Source organism: Chenopodium album, chromosome 27, assembly GCF_948465745.1.
Source record: "Chenopodium album chromosome 27, dcCheAlbu1.1, whole genome shotgun sequence".
Taxonomy (NCBI): domain Eukaryota; kingdom Viridiplantae; phylum Streptophyta; class Magnoliopsida; order Caryophyllales; family Amaranthaceae; genus Chenopodium; species Chenopodium album.
The window spans coordinates 8581974-8600954 of record NC_137860.1 but is presented as its reverse complement, the minus strand read 5'-3'; the positions used below and the strand labels follow the sequence as shown (position 1 = coordinate 8600954).

The 18981-nt window shown below is 36.5% G+C and overlaps 2 protein-coding genes across 2 annotated transcripts; both read right to left on the bottom strand.

Moving 5' to 3' along the window:
• Nucleotides 1-1795: 1795 nt before the first annotated feature.
• LOC145621358 (protein VASCULATURE COMPLEXITY AND CONNECTIVITY-like) lies at nucleotides 1796-5252 on the bottom strand. Its single transcript, XM_081676091.1, has 3 exons — nucleotides 4993-5252; nucleotides 4667-4872; nucleotides 1796-2265 (listed from the first exon to the last, which is right to left on the bottom strand). Exons 1-3 carry the CDS (start codon nucleotides 5089-5091, stop codon nucleotides 2088-2090), a joined length of 483 nt encoding a protein of 160 aa, XP_081532217.1. The 5' UTR covers nucleotides 5092-5252; the 3' UTR covers nucleotides 1796-2087.
• A 3237-nt stretch (nucleotides 5253-8489) lies between these two features.
• Nucleotides 8490-14492, bottom strand: LOC145619418 (formin-like protein 3). The gene is made up of 8 exons (XM_081674102.1): nucleotides 14217-14492; nucleotides 13783-14122; nucleotides 12395-12710; nucleotides 11991-12296; nucleotides 11435-11876; nucleotides 11085-11284; nucleotides 9855-10090; nucleotides 8490-9538 (listed from the first exon to the last, which is right to left on the bottom strand). Exons 2-8 carry the CDS (start codon nucleotides 13924-13926, stop codon nucleotides 8687-8689), a joined length of 2496 nt encoding a protein of 831 aa, XP_081530228.1. The 5' UTR covers nucleotides 13927-14122; nucleotides 14217-14492; the 3' UTR covers nucleotides 8490-8686.
• Nucleotides 14493-18981: the final 4489 nt, after the last annotated feature.

The following is an 18981-nucleotide window of genomic DNA, read 5'->3' as shown; positions in this document are numbered from 1 at the left end:
CACTCACGACAGAGGTGAATTGCAAAAGGGGGTGAGTTGAACAAGGGGGTAACGTTAAGTTCACTCCGTCAACAGGTAATTCCAAATTTACCCTCATGAGAAACGCTTCTTGTTTACTATGAAGAGAAACGTGGAATTACCCGTAAAACTCAACCCTCACCCCCACCCTTACCCCCATCTGCCTGTAAGGGCTGTAACCCATCCCCACCCCCACCCCCACCCCCACGCACTTGAACCAAATACCCAACCGGCCAACCTCCCACCCTCCCACATGATTACCCAATTCATAAAATAATTATTTACAACGATTTTAAATGTAAAATCACCATTTAAAATATTTATTTGGAATTGTTGTAAATAATTAATTACATTAGGTGATTTTAAATTTGGAATTGTTGTAAATACTTAAATAATTTACTTAAGGAGAATAATATAATTCAATTATGGGTCAATTTAGGTAATCATGTTGTAAATACAGTAATAAATTAAACTTCTTTGTCAAAAAAAAAAAAAAAAAAAAAAAAAACTTCTACTTAGGTATATGATACCAAGATGGAGTACTCACATACATGGCTTATGATGTGCAGTGTAGACTCTACAAAGGAAGTAGAGCTAGCTATAGAAAAGTGAAGCTTAGCAATCAGTCGCTCGAGAATTGTTCAATTGGCCAAGCAAAGCTTGTACTAGTAGTTATTTTGGATTCGAGTGTTAAGGATATACTACCTCCGTTTCTTTTTAGTTGACACGTATTTCTTTTTAGGAAGTTTCTTTTTAGTTGACACATTTCCTTTTTGGGTAAATTTTTTACCTTGCATTTACAAGCTATCCCACTTGCTTTTTCATTCTCTATCACTCTCTCTCCTCTCCTTAATATATGTGCCTAAATCAAACGCGTCAACTAAATAGAAACGGAGGAAGTATTATGCAATACCGAGTAATATTTTATGGTTTGGGTAGTGCTAAGACTGCTAACTGCTAAGGATAGATAATAAATTTAGACCAAATTCACTTATTATCAAGACGCACAAACTTTTAAATAAAACGGATGTTCCGTAATTTACCGAACATCTGTTATTAAGTGATAATAAAATGTGCAAAAGTTACACTAAAACGCACAAAAGTTACCCTGACATATATAAGAGTTATTTATGCTTCATTGATAAATTTGACAAAAGTGACACTAAATTAGATAAAAGTGACACTAAATAAGACAATAGTGTACCCGATGCACAGTAAATTACTGAAAACCGGATGTATACAAAAGTTTTCCATCAAGACAATTATACACAAAACATACTCCGTAGTACTTACCCTCTCCGTCCCTAATATTTTGTCCCATCTGATTTTTTATGGTTTCTAATGCATACCCTAAAATGGTTTTGTCTTCATTTTCTTATGTGTAAAAATACTAAATACTAAATATTAATTATATATACAATTAAACCAATACATGATCCTACATGACTATATTATCTCTTATAGATAACACTATTCTATTCAAACATTTTAAAGTTTGATTCAAATTTTTGTAATGGGACAGAGATAAAAAGACGGATAGAGTAAAATTTAGAGCTACAAAGTACCACATAAATTACTCTATGGGTAAATTAATTCACTAACTTTGTCTAACTAGATGAATTATGAATGAATAGTAGATAATTCATCACAAACATATGTTCATAAAATATGAAAAAAAGATTCATATCATTAAAAATTTAAAATCAGAATAACTCTTGCATTAAATATTTAAAAAAAAAAAAAAGATTACTCATTAGTATATTTGCACTATTAAGTATTAACTACCAAAGTCTCTCCATTCATTTACTAATTCATTACAAGCAACATAATCTAAAACCACATAAACGAGTTCAAAACACAAGATACAATAATGCTACATCAGTTGTACAGTTTAGCTAATACATTAACCTCAGCATCATTGCTGCATATTAAAGGCAAGCTACAATATCGAACGAATTCACCAAAAGACATACGAAAAAACCTCTGCTTCTCGTCTTTGTTTCAGAATGAAGCATTGTGAATCAGCAATTCAGCAGAAGGGTGTTTGGGATTGTTTTCGACTCGATCGATCAATGGCTACTCGAAGTAGCAGAAAGGTAATAAGCAGTAGAAAATAAGGCATGTATAAAACACAGAATACCACCAATTGATAACATATGGTGATGAGTAATGCCGCATGAAGCTCTATCTTTGCGATTTGCTAGTGTCCCAATCACCAACAGAGATAATCCAATGACAAGTATAAGCCTGAATATGAATTACAATATCATTTGTTTAGTAATCAAAATTGTAACTTTTTTAGGGAGAAATAATAATTTGAAAAATAACAGTGTACTTTGGAGCCTCTGTCTCATAATATCTTACCCATTTAGAATAAGTTTATATATGAATTAATTTAAACATATCATTACTTAAAAGGAAAAAATTTGCATGTAATTTTGTCATGCATTCATAAATTATAGAGGTGCAACACCGGCCCAAAAATAGGGCGGGGTTTGGACAAATCTAAACCACATTTTTAGTTAAAAGCTCGAACTTGGCCCAAAAAAGCCCAAAAAAATCCGCTTTGACACGATAAATCCGCTACCTTTTGCGGGTTTGGATACGAGATACGATGTTAAGGCCCGATCCATTTTTTGTTCACCTCTATTAATTAATATAGTACCTATGAAACAAATTATACGCCTACATATATCTTTACCCTTTTCAGTTCAAAAAAATTTTAACTTTTTTTTTTGTTTATATGTTTGAGTCAGCATATAAATTTGCAACTTCAATTTAAATCCTTATCTAATAAAATGTTTAACAAACTCTTATAAATAGTGCATGGACATTTATATCCCAAAGATATAAGTATATTTTTTTTTTATATATATATATTTGCCTCTGTTTAATTTCAACCGTCTTACAAATTTAAAATTATCTCTTGAATCCCCTAAATTGATTAATTACATAAATAATAAGTTGTGTGTATTTCAATATTTAAAGCCACCTCTTACTCCCTCAATTTCTTTTAATTTGTTTTTCCTGTTTGGAGTTTGAACACTTTTTAGTATAGAGTATTAAAGAGACTCTAAATTAATTTTACTCCGTAATATATATGGATTACAGGAATTATATAATTGTCAATTGGGTGATGTCTTGTTTAATTATTTCAATTAGAACTCAATATTTTGTTATTGCTCGTTCGCTAAATCAAAGTAGCTCTATAGTAGTTTCGAACTTTGCATAGCTACAAAACCTTCATCACATACTCACATTATCGCCTATATGCAACAATTATAATAAAATATCATGCAAACAAGTTTTTGACATAGATACACCACTAGTAATAATTTTTCTCAAAGGGTCAGACGGCATGCCGCGTGTATTTCATGCATTGAAATTCGTAGTTTGAAAAATATTTATCTAGGGGCCGGTTCTCATACGTTAAAATTCAGTTCAGTTCAGCTCTTAATTTCCTTCTCTCATAAAATATTCAGTTCAATTCTGCTGAGTTCAGTCAATGAAAACAGACCCCTAGTCACTAGCTGACATGAATCCAAAATTCCAAAGTTTAACCTTAATCAACCGTAAGTAAAACCAAAACGACCACGTATGAAAATCAGCCCAGCCCAATCCAAGGAACCCAAGTTCAATGACCTTTTTTTTTTTTTTTTTTTTTTGTTACTTTTTCATCTTCACGTGATTAGTTGTGTGTCCCAAATTCCCAATTATCATGGTCTCGTGTTCTTAAAAATTCCAATTGCTCATTTGCCTCGGGTTCCTAAAATTTCTAAAGCTCATGGGAGATGTTGTGCACAATTTTAGATATTTAGGGTCCAATAATTTATTTTGGGTCGGTTGCCCCATTTTCTTGGTTAAATACTTATCTCTATTTTAAATTAGTTGACGTATTTTGATCTTTAAATTTATTTATTAATCTTTTTAATTTTTAACTAGCTTTTTGTAATTTATAAAGGGATTTTCTCACAAGTTGAAACTTCATTGTAGAGCCTCAATTTTTTTTTCCTTATTGTTGAATACAAATATTTAAGATAAAGTAATGCATTGCCAAAGATGATGTTATGTCAACGAATTTGGAATGAAGAAAGTAACATGTTTTTGCCATACATCCTTCTTGCATAAACTTATAAAATTGAAAAGGACACGAAGTCACAAACCCCCAATCTATTTTGCAAAACTTAGGCCCAAGCCTTACTAAATAGTCGGGCGAACAAATAGAGATGCAAAAAAAAAAAAAAAAAAAAAAACAAAAAAAAAAACAGCCACATGATTATTAAATTTATTAAAATTTGTGTTACATTGAAACAATTTAGCAAAATTTCATCTAAAATTATTTCATATACTCCATATTTTAAAAAGTTACTTTTAGTTCAATAAAATATGAGTATAATTGAACATATGTACTCCATTAGCCTATCTCACTCTCACTCTCACTCGCACTCTTTTATTCATATCTCATGAATATAGGACTCTTGTTCTAACTCTTACTTTCCCAATCAAATTTTAGTATGTTTATTTCTCACTAATAACCAATATTTTGTTACACCATAATCTACTCGATCTTAATATGCATACCCAAGCCTGAATCGACAATAATTTAAGGACAAAAGGAGTACATTGCGAAATAAAAGCAATAGATTACCATGTTAAGAGGAAGCATCCAGTTGTTAATTGGCGATTGGCGTAAGATTTTTGGTGATCTTCTCGAGAACAAAGACACATACAACCACCAAGTAAGCTTGAAATAACGTGTGCTAGTATCAATAGCCCTGCTGCTGCTGCTCCTAACTTGAAGGCTTCTTCACTTGGACTCTTACACTCAAATATCCACATCTTCAAGTGTTTCGCCTGTCATATATACAAAACAATCATTAAATAGTTTCGAGAACAAATCCTGTCTACATCATTTTTTAATATAACTCGTGAAACCAACAAAAATTAAAAAAAAAAAAAAAAAAGGGAAAGTACCTTGTTTTGAGCAATTTCTGCTTCAAGGCCACAAAGTCCTGCTGCAATATCTAAAGCAATGACCAAAAGACATACAAAAAATCCTCCCATTTTCGACATCGTTTCGAAAGGAAGCAATGTGATAAGATGTGTGGTATTGTATTGTGGTTTAGGAAAGTGATAAAATGATGTAAATTTCTTGAGAGTATGTAGTGTTAATGAACAAGCTAAGATAAATTGTGTTGAAAAAGGTTGGCTTGTTCACACGGTTTGTAACATGAAACCTGAACTATTTTTGGCTTTTTAAGTGATTCTTAAGTATATAGTGTAGTGTAAATAAATAAATTGGAAAAAAAAGGTGTAAAACAGCTCAAGGGTACGTGCTTGGAGCTATCTTTATTATATTCCATGGTATAAAAGTGAGATTGATGGGTCCTTTACATTTGGAGTCCTTTTGACTTTATCATAACATGTCCCCTATAAGCATGGTATCTTGCTAAGGGAAAGATTTGTTTCTTCAAATGTGATGAATACTTGTATGATGCGTAAGTACACGTATTAAGACATAAGATGGTTGTGGATTGGGTCGAACTCTGTCAAACTTCTTAAAAGACGGTGTAGTCACAACTTAATGTACCACAAGCTACTGCACCTTGTTTGCGTGTCTAAACTAATTCTAGTTTATTTTAGAGTGTTTTATCATGTTAGGTTGTGTTATAATTCACAAAATAAACATGGATGGCCAAGTCCAAACCATGCCTCAACATAGTGTTAAGTTGTTGTGTTAGGCCTACACTTCTTTTTCTATCAGGCCGACATGTGCTTCTTTATTAAGATGTATAATGGATTTCACATCCGAAGAAGAATTACAGTGCAAAGTGTATCAAATCAAGGATCAAATAATGGAGTATATGAATTTCAAAACATGTTAATCTACCATATTATATTGTCATTTTTTCAATTTTTTTATTTCTTTGCTATAATGCTATAAGGATACCTTTAGGCATAACCTAAGCCCAGCCTGATCCATGTAAGGCCACCCAAAATTTCCTTTCATCCAAAAAGAAAAATGATCAAAAGACATACATAGTACTTGTATGAAAGAATAAACTTAGCTCCATTATGATATACTATCTCCGGTTCATTTTACTTGCAACAATTTCCATTTTGGGGTGGTTTATATTACTTGCAACAAAATTAATTTTTTCCTTATTTAGTAACTTTTGGGCTGTAAAATGACATATATGCCCTTACATTTTCTCTTAAATACTCTTATTAAATTAAAAATCTAATTTCATTAAATTAAACCTCAAGCTTAATTAATTAAACTCTCACCCCTTTAATTTTCTCTCTCCTCCTCCAACCCCTTTTTCATGGTGGCTTCGTGGTGTTAAGAGCGGTGGGGGCTTCAGATCGGTGGCGTGGGTTTGGTTTCGTGGGATGCAGAACGGCGGCGGTTTCGTGGGTTGCAGAACGGCGGCGGTTTCGTGGGTTTGTTGTGGGTGGGTTTCGTGGTTTCACATCGTCGGTTTCAGATCGGCGGCGTGTGGGTTTGGTTTTGTGGGTTGGTTTTAGATCGGCGACGTGTGGGTTTTGTGGGTTTGGTTTTGTGGGTGGGTTTCGTGGTTGCTGGGTGTGTGAGGGGCGGTGGTGGTGGGTTCGTGGGGTTGCTGGGTTGTTGGGTTCTTGGGGTTGCTGGGTTCGGTGGGTGCTGGGTTCGTGAGGTGGTCGTGGTTCGTCGACGGTGTTGGGTTTGGTCTAGGTGGTGGTGGGTGGTTTGGGTGATGCTGGGTGGTGGTGGTGGGTGGTTTGGGTGATGCTTGGTGGTGTCAGTAGTGGTGGTGGTTTTAATTTAATTAAGGATGTTTTTTTTTTTTTTTAATTTTTTTATTTTGGGTTGGATGAATAGTTAAGCATATACCCTTATTTTTTCATAATCATGCTTTCAATCTTTTGTCTTGGTTTGCGTAAAGTTGTCCTTTGTTGTGACTAAAATGAACCGGAGGTAGTATATACATAGGGGCGTAAATGAGCTGAGCCGAGTACTACCGTGTTTATGTTCAAGTTCATTTAACTTAGGCGAGTTGATAAACATAGCCGAACGGTTCGTGAACGACTCGTTTATTAAACGAGTTGAAAAACGAGCGGTTCATGAACAAGCTTAGTAGAACGAGCTTCTCTAATAATTGTGCTATGTACTTTTGGCATTTGAAAAATCTTAAAATTAGCATAATAATTTTTTCCTAATTATAAACCTAAGGATTAAATCTTAATTATACATAAAAGTTAAGAATTAAATTAACAATTGTGAATAAATAAGTTATTCATGAAGAATAAACAAGTAGTTCGCAAACATATATAAACGAGTTGTTCATGAACTTACTTAAACGAGCATACCTGTGTTTATGTTCAAGTTCATTTATTAAACGAGCTTTAAAATTTGTTCAAGCTTGGATCATTTATTAAGTAAACGAACATGAATGAGCTTCAACCGAGCTCGAATCCGAGTAGTTTATTGATCGACTTGGTTCATTTACACCCCTATATATACACATCCCCGAGGGATAAACTTAAACATAAAGTGTACGAAGTATTTTCTCTTTTATATATAACTAGATGAAGCCCGTGCGATGCACGGTTCGATCTATTTTTTTTTAAAAAAATATTTTTCATATACATGTGATTACATTTGTTATTTTATTAGTTGTACGTAATATATCATTTTCTCCGTATTTGTTTTAAAATATTAGATAAAATTCCTAATCTCAAAAGATAATATTTCGTATTTAATTAATGTAACCATTAAAATCTCATTGGTCAATTATGCTTATATGGCACTTCAATTATTTATTGGATATAACTATAATTTATAATCCTACGTAGCACGTTAACTAATGTTATATTAGGTGGCATAATCCTATTGTAGGGTTTTAAAAATATTAATCCTATGTTGCGCTCTAATAATTTTTTAAAAATAAAAATCCTACGTGGCGCTCTAAAATCTCGAGAAAAAACTCCCCTTTATATATATATTAGATTGTATTACTTGAAAAAAAAGTTATAGTATTATTGTTTTTACTTTTAACTTCTTTTGGTTAGTTTTTGCTTGTTAGAAAATCAATGTTTTTCCATAATGTTGAAAAGGGGATTGACAAAAATGGGAAAACTAAATGTGCTAAAAAATAAAAAATATATCAAAAACGGGAAAAAAAAAAGGAAAAATAATTCGGAAAATCTGAAACAAAAAAAAAAACAAACTGCTTGAATAATTTACAGAGTGCATTACATTAACTCTCCTGAAAAATTTCCTGGAACTAATTGAAGCCAACGAAGAGACTAGAAGATGGTGGCTTGTAAGAAATGTTAAGCTTACTTACAGCTCTTCATAAAAGAGGCAAATAGGACCAAATTGGAGTTACAGAGACATAAATTATATTGAGAGTCTGAATCGTTGTTTAACTTTGATATGGCATACGGGTCATAACTCGTAAGACTACTCTACTGCTAAGCACACCCCATTCATAAAAAGGGAAATTCGGCATAAATACAAACACAAAACTGTTGACAATATGTATACATACAATCCTTAGAATCTATAAGATTAAATTAGACTTTTCTTAAAACTGTTAAACAAATAGTTCTATTGACAAAAATTAAGTCAATTTAAGATGAAAGTCTAGTATATCTACCATGCAGCAGGAAAATGCTCTTCTAATCAATCATCGTCTGAATCTGAACTGGAGTCTACACGTCTATCAGCAATTGCAGGAAATAATTTCTGCCGCATGTCCTGTATGGATTGATGCTGATCTAGAGCAGGCCTTTTGATGGAAGATTCCTTGCTGGAGTTTCTTGATAACCTTGCAAAAGATTGCCTCAATTCTGTACAAATCTTATCCAGCATTAAGAGAAAATCGCGCACAATACTGAACAAACGCAAGCCTTCTTCCGTTCCAGCATTTCCATGGAAATAGTCTGCTGTTTTCCTCACCAAATCCGATATTCTTTTTTCTTCTTCTTGTAGCCATGTTACCTCACCTTCTGAATGCTCTACAAAACTTACAAGAGCCTGATAGAACCCAGTCTCTTCCTCAGGACTACCCATCTCATTGTTTAAGAAGTTTTTGTTTTTCTTTATTGACTGACCAAGCTTAGAAACTGTTGACGTAAGCACATCATTGTCGATAATTGCTGCCTTCTTTATGTTTTCAAGTTCGCTGCTTATACCAGACACAACTTGAAGGCCAAGAGTCTGGTACTGTTCAGATGGATCAAAGGTAGGATCCTCAACAGAATCATCAGTCTTCATGCTAGACACACTGCGGTTATCTTTCGCAGCACGCAAAGCTTTCAGGCCTTCTGATCGTATTATTTCTTGAACAACAAAGTGCAACAATGTGGTCTTGCCATCTGTTCCTTTCACATCAGCAAGTTTCAAGAGGGTATCAAGTTTGAATGCCTGAGCCCCCCCTCGATAGGTGCCATCGTTCATACGGTTGCCTGTTTTCAGAACAGCTTCCAAGAGTTTTAGAAATAGTCTACTCTTTTTGAGATCATCACAAGCCACCTGGAAGATAAAACAGAAACATACACCAATTAACTTCCTGGAAAGACCTAAAAGTCTACATTTCAAGTATTGTCTTACATTCAGGAAGACATGATCTATTAGGAGTGAGAAGATCCATAGTTTATTCAGTTTTATCTGTCATTTGGCGAGGAATAGAACTATTACATCTCATTTCACCCTCTCCAAGACAATTAGGGTATGGTAAATACGATTTGAAGTAAGACCTAAGTTTAACATTGATTTAATATCTCCTACAAATTTATCACCAAGTTTAAATCCCTCTTACGCATAGAATAAATGATTATGGTCGTCTTACCTCCAATGTAGCAAAGGACTCTTTAATATTGGAAACTTCTTCCTTGAACGTCATCATAAACATAAGTGAATCCATCCTTTTAAAAGCAAAGGGGATATCTACCATTACTTTTAAGAATCTTTCCGCAGGTCCAAGTTGAGAAGTATCACCACTGAATATTCGAAGCTTTAGTTCTTCTTCTTGTGTTGGTGCCATTCTCAACAATGTTTGCAAAAGCTCTGTTGGAAGCTCGTTCCCTAATTTAATGCAGATAACCCCAACTTATTAATTTGAAGAAGAAATAAGATAAGAAAAATCATAAATAGGTGACAACAAAATTAGGAAGCAATTAAATAAATACTATTCTGTGTAGAAGGCATATGCAAGTACAAAATTAACAATCTTATCACGAACTAGAGAAGTAGCACCAAGAGTCCAAGATGGCCGTTTCGAAGGCTTACTTCCTCTAAACGACATCATTGTTTGCAATCAATCTCACAGATGCCTTAATGGCAAAATAGGAAGTGTCACTGCTTATTAGTCAATTATGCCATCTCAAATATCAGAGATGAAGGGTTATATGAGAAGGTAGAATTTGTGCATGATATATACCATGAATTTATTATTACTTGAATCACTCATTAATGCGCATGGGGAGTTTGTGGAAAATAAGCACTTAATTGGATTAGTTTAATGGATAGTATAGTGCAATAGCTTTACATGATGTACAGTCTGATCCATGGAGCAATAACATGGCATAAAAGGGATATGCATTGACATGCACTAGTATCGTGAGTCATGACAACTCCAAGTTCAGCACCATATATCTATAGATGTATAATGTCTTGCACCGAGGAGAGCCAGAACTCACATATAAGCTAATTAATTTCAGATGTAACATATAACCCCACTAAAGAAGAAAATGCTGTGTTCCACATACTCAATATGTGCAATGAGATATGCATAGTGAGCCTGTGAGAGTTGACTACAAGAAAGAAAAAGATAAGATTTAGATATATGAAATGTGAATCTAACAACTTTATTCGTTTAAAGCAGTGATAGAATCATCACTATTGATAGGAACTAGATAAGACAACATCCTATTCAGCAAATTGTGCACATGCATTTTATCAAGTAATTGTTTTCTGAGCATGTTTGAGTGAATTGTATAGTTAATTCAATACGTGGATAAATGCAGAAGTAAGCTGCCAATCAAAGTTGAAAAGAGGGAAGAAAGATAGGGAAATATACCTTCCAAAAGAGCATCACGAACTTCCTCTGTTGTAACGTTAAGTGCTTTAAGAAGGATGGATAAGTTTTGAGACTTCTTTGGATCAATTATCTGTATATATTGTGGTTGAGAAGCATCATTCGACTGACTCCTACTCCCAGCATTCCGTTTGTTATCAGGATTATATCCAAACAGAGATTCTATCATCTCTTCGTTGAACCTGAAATTTATGCAGACGTCAATTATTCTGGTGATAACCGTGCTTAAACCAACATAGCAATTTAAATAAATAAAATTTCCTCCCAAAATACATGTAATTGTGAGAATATGCTTTCAAAGTAGATCCACAGAGACTTTTAAAGAATCTTACTGGAATGATCCTGATCGAATTTCATCCCACACCATTGACTGCTCAGGGTTACCGACCACTTTATCCCAGAAGAATGGCTTTAGCTTTGTTCTAGGGGCATCAGGATCATTTGAAGGGTCACTACCATCACCAGAAGCTGATCGTTCACGACTTGGAGGTCCTTTACCACCTGCTTTTGGAGGCGCAGGAGGAGGTTTAACACCTTTTGGTGGTGGTGGAGGCTGAGGTTTAGGCTTTGGTGGTGGAGGTGGTGGTGGGGCTGGGGCAGGAGGAGGACTTGCTTTTTCAGGACTAAGTATCTGGTAAGACAATCCTTCAGTATTTGTAGAACCATTTTCTGGAATTCCAGCTAGGGGACCGCCAAATCCCTCTTGTTTTAGATTTGAGTTGTTGAAAGATGAATTTCTACCACCGTCCTTAATGTCAGAACTCATTGAAGAGCCTGGCAGATGAATTTTATACATTAGGAAAAAAAAAAAAAAAAAACAACTAACACAAATTCAATTGAGAAAACACACACACACAAGAAGAAAGGAAAGAGGAACACTGAGATTACCAGCTGAATAGTCACTTGAACTCAATGTCAGAAGAGGTCTGTCATCTTTCTGCCCATCTGCAACCCAGTTGTGACCTCTCATTAGGCAACAAAATAACACCAAGGCAAAAATGACAACTGTTCCCGCTATTGATGCAGCAATAGTTATAACTTTGTTTAATTTTTTGTTATGTTCTTCCCTCCCTGAAGCAGCTACTGGAACCTCAACTTTCATAGGTGGTGGTGATGGATAAAGCAAATCAGGTGGTATGATAATTGGGTCGTCAAATACATCTGGTGTTGGACTAGCAGCAGTACTGGAAGCAACTGCACCAACAGTGTCAGACTGTTAACAAAAGATAGGAATGGGAATGATAAAAGCAAATGGAGTACAGTCAGAACGGAAGCAACGATTTAAGAGCTACCTTTGGAAGACTTCTCAGCCAGATATCTTCTGGGAAAACTATGCTGATGAGAATGCAATTTAGCATTACGAGTACAACCATCTTGTTCACTTAAACCATGAAAGAGATGGTGATTCTTTCTTATACAACCCAATACAAGTTCTTGGAGACTGGATTGCAAGGAAGTCAAGGTCCCATGAGGCCTCTGCTTTGACCAAATTATACTTGATCCAATGTTGATTTCTCCAGTTTTCAATGACAAATACAAGATGCATTCCCCGAGTTCTTTCTTCATTTTTGCCAGTTCTTTGGAGCAGCTTTTCTGCATGTATTCTGCCTGAGGAGAGAAATCTATTTAATTTTCAAGTTTAATAATTATACAGCATCATAATATACATTTGAGAGAAACTGGTGAGCAAAATATCAACTAGAAATCCGATAAAGAATGTGTCCAAATCCTTAACGCATCTAGTATAATCTTTGAGCAAGATTGCTGATACATCCGTAAGATCATATTCTTCTCTCAGATACCATACATGAGATTTCCATGTCAAAATGATCCATCATAGAAAATCAAACAACAGCAAAAACAACAAAACCTAATTCCAACATGATTTGGGGTCGACAAACATGAATAGTCAATTCGTCATAAGTAAATGATCAAGGGGTGTTGCTCAATGAACATGCTTCTGTCTGAATTTAGACTTAGATAAAACACTGTTTAACACATTACATTTACTACATAGGTCTCTACAATATAGTAGACATGATATTGTTCATGCAGTGGTTCTTTATAGATGAACAGAACTAGTATCTCACCACCTAATTTACAGCAAGTTGTGGCAGATGACCGGAATTAAACATAGATAAAAGGGAAATATTAGAATGGTGAACCCCTCAAAAACTTAATCTCACCTCTAGACCCTCCTCCCCCCCAAATCGCCGTTCTCCACCAACCAAAACAACCATTCCTTTCCTTCTTTCTCATACACCCATTCTCTCTACTCCACACTACTTTTCCATTCGGGCATTCGGACAAAAATTCAGCTTGTAAAAGAGCAAGTAATTTTTTTTTTTTTTAACAAACACTTCTGACTTCTGAGTAACTACCAGAAAAGAGTAAGCTATAATTACAGACACCATGACCATTATGCAACTATAACAATCAGATACATATCATGAGTCACATTAGAAACATCCAACTGAATTACTTGTATATTTAAAAAAAAAAAAAAACCCAAGTATCATACACCCATCTTTTCATTTCAAGTACAATAAAACCATCATTAGCAATCAACTAATCAAATTTGGATTTTACAAATAACATACGTTACAACAAATCAAACAATAAAACACCCTTCAATTGTTAATCAATACAAAAATACAGGATTCGAAAATGATTGACATACCCATTGTTTTTTAAGCTCCAGTGGACAAGATTCAAATCCATTACCATGATATATTCTGGTAGAACATTCAACTCCCAAGAAACTACAGGCAAAAAGCAAAATTGCTACCAAAATAATGATATAATTGAGTTTTCTCATTTCCATGAATCACCAAATTATTACTATTCCACGCCCATTTCCTTCTTTTCATCTCATCAAATAATAATTTGTCCTACACAATATTATCCTAAAATTATTATATGATTCAAAAAAAATCATAAAATCAAAATTTTAATAATATTGCATTAAATCATGCCCCCCCTTTTGTTCTTGAAGATCAGAAATTCCCAATTTTGAGAACCTACAATATAAAATGAAATAAATTAAATCAAAATCCAAAGATTATAAGATAGAAAATGGGAAAATAAAAATTAAGAATATGCTAAGAATTTTACCTGAATGAGCTAAAAGGGGTGCAAACTTGTAACATATAACAGAATTTTAAAGAAAGTTATGAATTGTTTGTTGTTTTTGTGAAATGCTGATCAAGTAACGTTTTTCTCGGGGATGGTAAAAATAAAAAAACAAAAACAAATAAAAAAAAGTGGGAATGGAGTTTGGAGTTCAATTCCACCTCTTTGGCTCCCTCCATTTTCTCTCTCCTGGTAGACGTGCCGAGGACTACGTAGAGACATACACCCATTTCTACATTTTCGCTTTCACAGTTGGGGATCACCTAACTGATGGGCTCTTCTTATATTCATTTAGGTGTGCTTTCACAAGAAAATTTTAATTTTTTTTTTTTTTTAACAAAAAAATTGTTACTACGTATAAAAGGTGGGTTTTTTTTGGAATTTTTCCTTTTTTTTTATTTAGTTTAATTTACACGTGTCAAAAAGTAAGTTTTAATTTAAATTTTGTTTTAAAAAATCTACTAGTAATTGACATTGATTAACTTTTTATCTTAATTTTTTTTACCAGACCCTAGCTCCACCAAGACCACATCCACCTCCCCGCCCCTATCATTGGCCCAGACCCGCGTCGTTGCAGATCCTTCAGTCCTCCACTACCCCTTTCCGTCACCACTATACCACAACAACCATTACCAAAATCAAGGTGTAAGAAGGAGATAAAGGCTGAAATCAAGGCGTCGTGGGAAGGGGATGGGGGTCGAAATCGGGGCGTGGGGAAGGCAAGGTTGCCTCTACGTGTTTCAACCACCCGGCCACCCCATTTGACCCACATTGATAGCCACCGCATCAATAATAGCAACAAGTCCCACCTGTGCCGCCCTCAACCACTCAGTAATAGCTCCGGCAGCCACTATTTTGAAGAGCAGAGCCCCAAAATGTCAAGCCCTTTGGGAACAAAAAAAAACTAAAAATAAATCAATCGTTGTCTAAATGTTGAACTCCTACAAACCAAAAACAAAATTCAATTAATTTCTCTTTCCAATCAAAACTGAACCAAGAACAATTAAACTTTCAAATCAAACAACAAATTCTTGAATGAAACTTCAATATCACAAAAAAAATCAAATAGAAAGGTCTTGGCTCTGATTTTTGCCGGCATGAGGGGTTGTTGGTTGATGGTCGGTCGAGCGCCGGAGTTAGCGGTGGGGTTGGGGGCTGGCTGGCCAAAGCCGCGTGGCAGGGTACTCAGGCGGCGGGGACTCATGTTTGCGAGCAAGGTTGGCCAGTATGGTCGAGAACATATGCAGGCGTGACGCGCCAGCAAGGCATGCTCGGGCTCGCTTGCTAATGCAATGCCTAGCGCGGAAACACACATCGCGTGCGAGGCTAGCAGGGCCGCACGCATGTGCAGGCTGGCTAGCAGGCCCAGCCGAGCACTAGGCCACTGTGTGCCTTGGTGCCCAAGGATGGGCGCCAGCTGGCCGTGGCTCTTTGGGTCGGTTATGCTAGGTGTTTTCACTTGGGGAGCAAGGAGGGCCTTGTGGTCCTCACCTACTCCCTTGCTCTCCTTGTGACACTTGTTGTTTGCTATTTGCTAATTGAATTGCTATTTTAATTTAATTTAAAATTAAATTAATTCATTCTTTTTGGCATTTCACCAACTCTCTCACATGGAAAGTTGATGGAAACTCATGAGAGCTTTTCCCTTTAAATGCCCACCTTGGGTAATGAGAAAACTCAATAGAGTAGAACTCTATAGGAATTTTCTATAAGTGAGAAAGCGTTAACTTTGTAAAACTCTAGCAATGTAAAACTCAAAAGGAATTTTCTATTTAGTGAGAAAACCTTTAAATTGCTTGTAGTGTGAAAGTTTACGGTGAATATGATTTTTGAAGCCCTTAAAAATGTTAGGAAAAATTGATGAAAATAATCCCTACTTTTGTCTATCCGCTCAACATAATTCCAACTTCTAATTATTTTTAAATAATCCGAACTTTAGGGGTTAGCTCAAAATAGTCCTAACAGGTCACCTAACCTATTATAACAGGTTAAGGTGACACGTGTAATCATGTAATTGATTGGGAAAAAAATTTAAAAATTAAAAAAAAAAACTTAAATATTAAATAAAACAAACCTAGCCCTACCCACGACCAACCTCTTAACCACCAGCCACAACCCTCTCGCGGAACCCCCATCCCCATCGGATCCTAGATACCGCCATCTCCGCCGCGACTATCACTAGCCCACAAACACACAAACATGCATCAACCACGACCACCAAGAAACCACCTTGCTGCAGCCCCACATCAACCTACAACTGCCCAACCACCAACAGCCACCCAAATCGCCACCACAAGCAGCCTGCCGCACCTCCTCCAACACAACCCTCGCATTCCTAACAACCAGCTCACCTCCCTCACACAGCTGCCGCACCAACCCCCCGCCAAATGAATGAGGCCAAAAGACAGCCGAAATGACAATGAAGTTGATCGAAGAATCTCGACTACACCGTCTCGAGGATGATTGTCAAGAAGGCACATCGAGAGAACCTAGCAACAACGAGAACAACATTGAGTTGAGATTGAGAAATTCTCGTCAGCGATCCTGATGACGGCGACTCATATGAAGGACATCGTCACATCGAGCACAAATCCGACCAAGTTTCTCCTTAAATTGCTCTGGATTTTTCGCAATCAAGTCGCAAAGCTCTATCAAAGCTTCCATGGATGATTCAACAATGATTAATTTGCTGTAAAATTGGGGGGAAATTGTTAAGGTTGATAGCAAAAAGTAAAGGAATAAGATCGCATGATTGATTTGGGGAGGAGATTCGCCGGAGCCGGAGCGATGGAGGGGTGTATGAGCGCCAGTGGGGGGACTTGTGCTGGCCCTAGGGGGCTGCCGGTGGGGTTGCGTGGGTGTAGACACCTAAAAATGTCTCCCCAAAACCAAACCCGATGATGAACACCTTTCACTGCCGTTATGAAAGGAACGGTGTCCTTCGAACAAGTGCATTATTCTGATAGCGGGTTTAGAATTATTAGAAAGCTAAAATATTCAGTAAGGTCAAGTGATCGGAATGCCTGGGTGGAGGCCGCTTCCGATCAGTAATATTAATATAATTAATACTACAGCTTAATCTTGACTGAACCCTTCGGGTCACACCCAAGCAAATATATGCGAACCAACTCGACGAATTAATTCGGAAGAAATTAATTCGTCGCCCGAGTGTTAAATATTTAGACGTCGGTAATTCGAGCTTAGAGCGTCGAAACCGATCGTCGGAAGTCGAGTCAAAATAATAAAAGACGAGACGCGCAAAATAATAATAAATCGACCATATTCCCAAAAATACCCCTAGCATCGGAGTGCCCCGAGCATCCGAATGCTAGGGGCAAAATGTCCTAGCAAAGGTGGCTAGCAAGCACCAAGCCGAGCCATGGCTGGCTGGTGCGAGCTAGCGCACCGTGCTAGCAGCCACGGCCAGCCGCGGCTAGGCACAGCAGCAGCCGCGCCGCGCCGCACCACAGCAGCAGCCGCGCCGCGCCACAGCAGCAGCTAGGTGCGGGCTGGGCTCGGGTCGGGCTCGGGCTTGCCTCGTGACTTGGCTCAGGCCATAGGGCCGTGGGTTAAGGGGAAGTATGAAAAATGGGAGTAAGTGAGTGAGGACATGTGGCACAAGAAGAGTATTGAGTGGGGAGCAAGTATGGTCCCCTACTCTCCATGTGGTCCTCACCAACCCATCTCACATTGTAGACACCTAAAAATGTCTCCCCAAAACCAAACCCGATGATGAACAACCTTTCACCGTCACTATTGGTCGGGTTTAGTGTTTAATCCCGAGAGTGCTTAAAAATCATATTTAATTAAATTCGTATTTCTGAATAGTCCGTGGATCTTGGTGTTTGGTAAAAGCATAGTTTTAATTTCAGCCCAAAACCCTTTTTTATTTTATTGTTTTATTATTTATTTTTGGCCCAAACCTTTTATTTGTTTCCTTTTATTTATTTTCTTATTTTAGCCCGATTTTAATAAATCAGAAAATGGCCCGAAATTATCAATCGGCACTTAAAATGCTGAATGAAATTAGGGTTTAAAAATGAATTTAGACGGAAAAAAGGACAAAACTGTCTCGTGTCACGGCAAGGAATCCCGCGTCACGGGAATCTTTCCCGTCTGACGGCAAAGAATCCCGTGTCACGGGAGACCTGATGTGACACGGGTACAGTATGTGTCCCTTCCGCGTAAACCCTAACGCGTATTCTTCCCCCGCTTTCTAAAAATATCCTGCGTCACACAAAAGTACACCGTGTCACGGGATTCTCTCCCGTCTGACGGTGGAGTTTCTCGTGTCACGGTACATTTTTCCGTGTCACGGTTTACTGTTCTAGGGTTTCTGTCATTTCAGGGTTCCGTGTGTTCCCTCAGCATATTTTTCCTATAAATAACCCCTCATTTCTGATATACGGGGCATGAAATAATTCTCTCATTTTCTCTTCTATGCTCTAGCCTAAACACCAGCCTACCCTTCTCTCTTTCAAAATACCTTCCTTAAGCACTCCAAGGAGTCCGTACTTTACCCGGGGTTCTATCCTTAAACCACGGCGTGAAAGGTAGAACTGTTTGAGGGTTTGGCCCTAAATCAATTCTCATTTAATATAATTTAATTCCATTTTAATTATTGTTTAATTAATTTTCCTTGAAGTTACTAACGCGTTTATTGTTTTTTATAGTAGCAAGCAAACAAAATCAAAGTAAGGAATCATGTTCCTTTTATTTGTATTATTTTTCTAACGATTTTATATTG

Bases quoted from the DNA above. Each gene is read 5' to 3' on its own strand.
- LOC145621358 (XM_081676091.1), bottom strand. From the start codon at position 5,091: ATGTCGAAAATGGGAGGATTTTTTGTATGTCTTTTGGTCATTGCTTTA. The intron at 4,873-4,992 runs GTACTTTCCCTT...TATATATGACAG, and splicing joins CAGAAATTGCTCAAAACAAG to GCGAAACACTTGAAGATGTG. The intron at 2,266-4,666 runs GTAATCTATTGC...ATTCATATTCAG, and splicing joins GGATGCTTCCTCTTAACATG to GCTTATACTTGTCATTGGAT.
- LOC145619418 (XM_081674102.1), bottom strand. From the start codon at position 13,926: ATGGAAATGAGAAAACTCAATTATATCATTATTTTGGTAGCAATTTTG. The intron at 12,297-12,394 runs GTAGCTCTTAAA...CTGTTGGTGCAG, and splicing joins GGCTGAGAAGTCTTCCAAAG to TTGCTTCCAGTACTGCTGCT. The intron at 10,091-11,084 runs GTATATTTCCCT...GCATTAAATTAG, and splicing joins TCGTGATGCTCTTTTGGAAG to GGAACGAGCTTCCAACAGAG.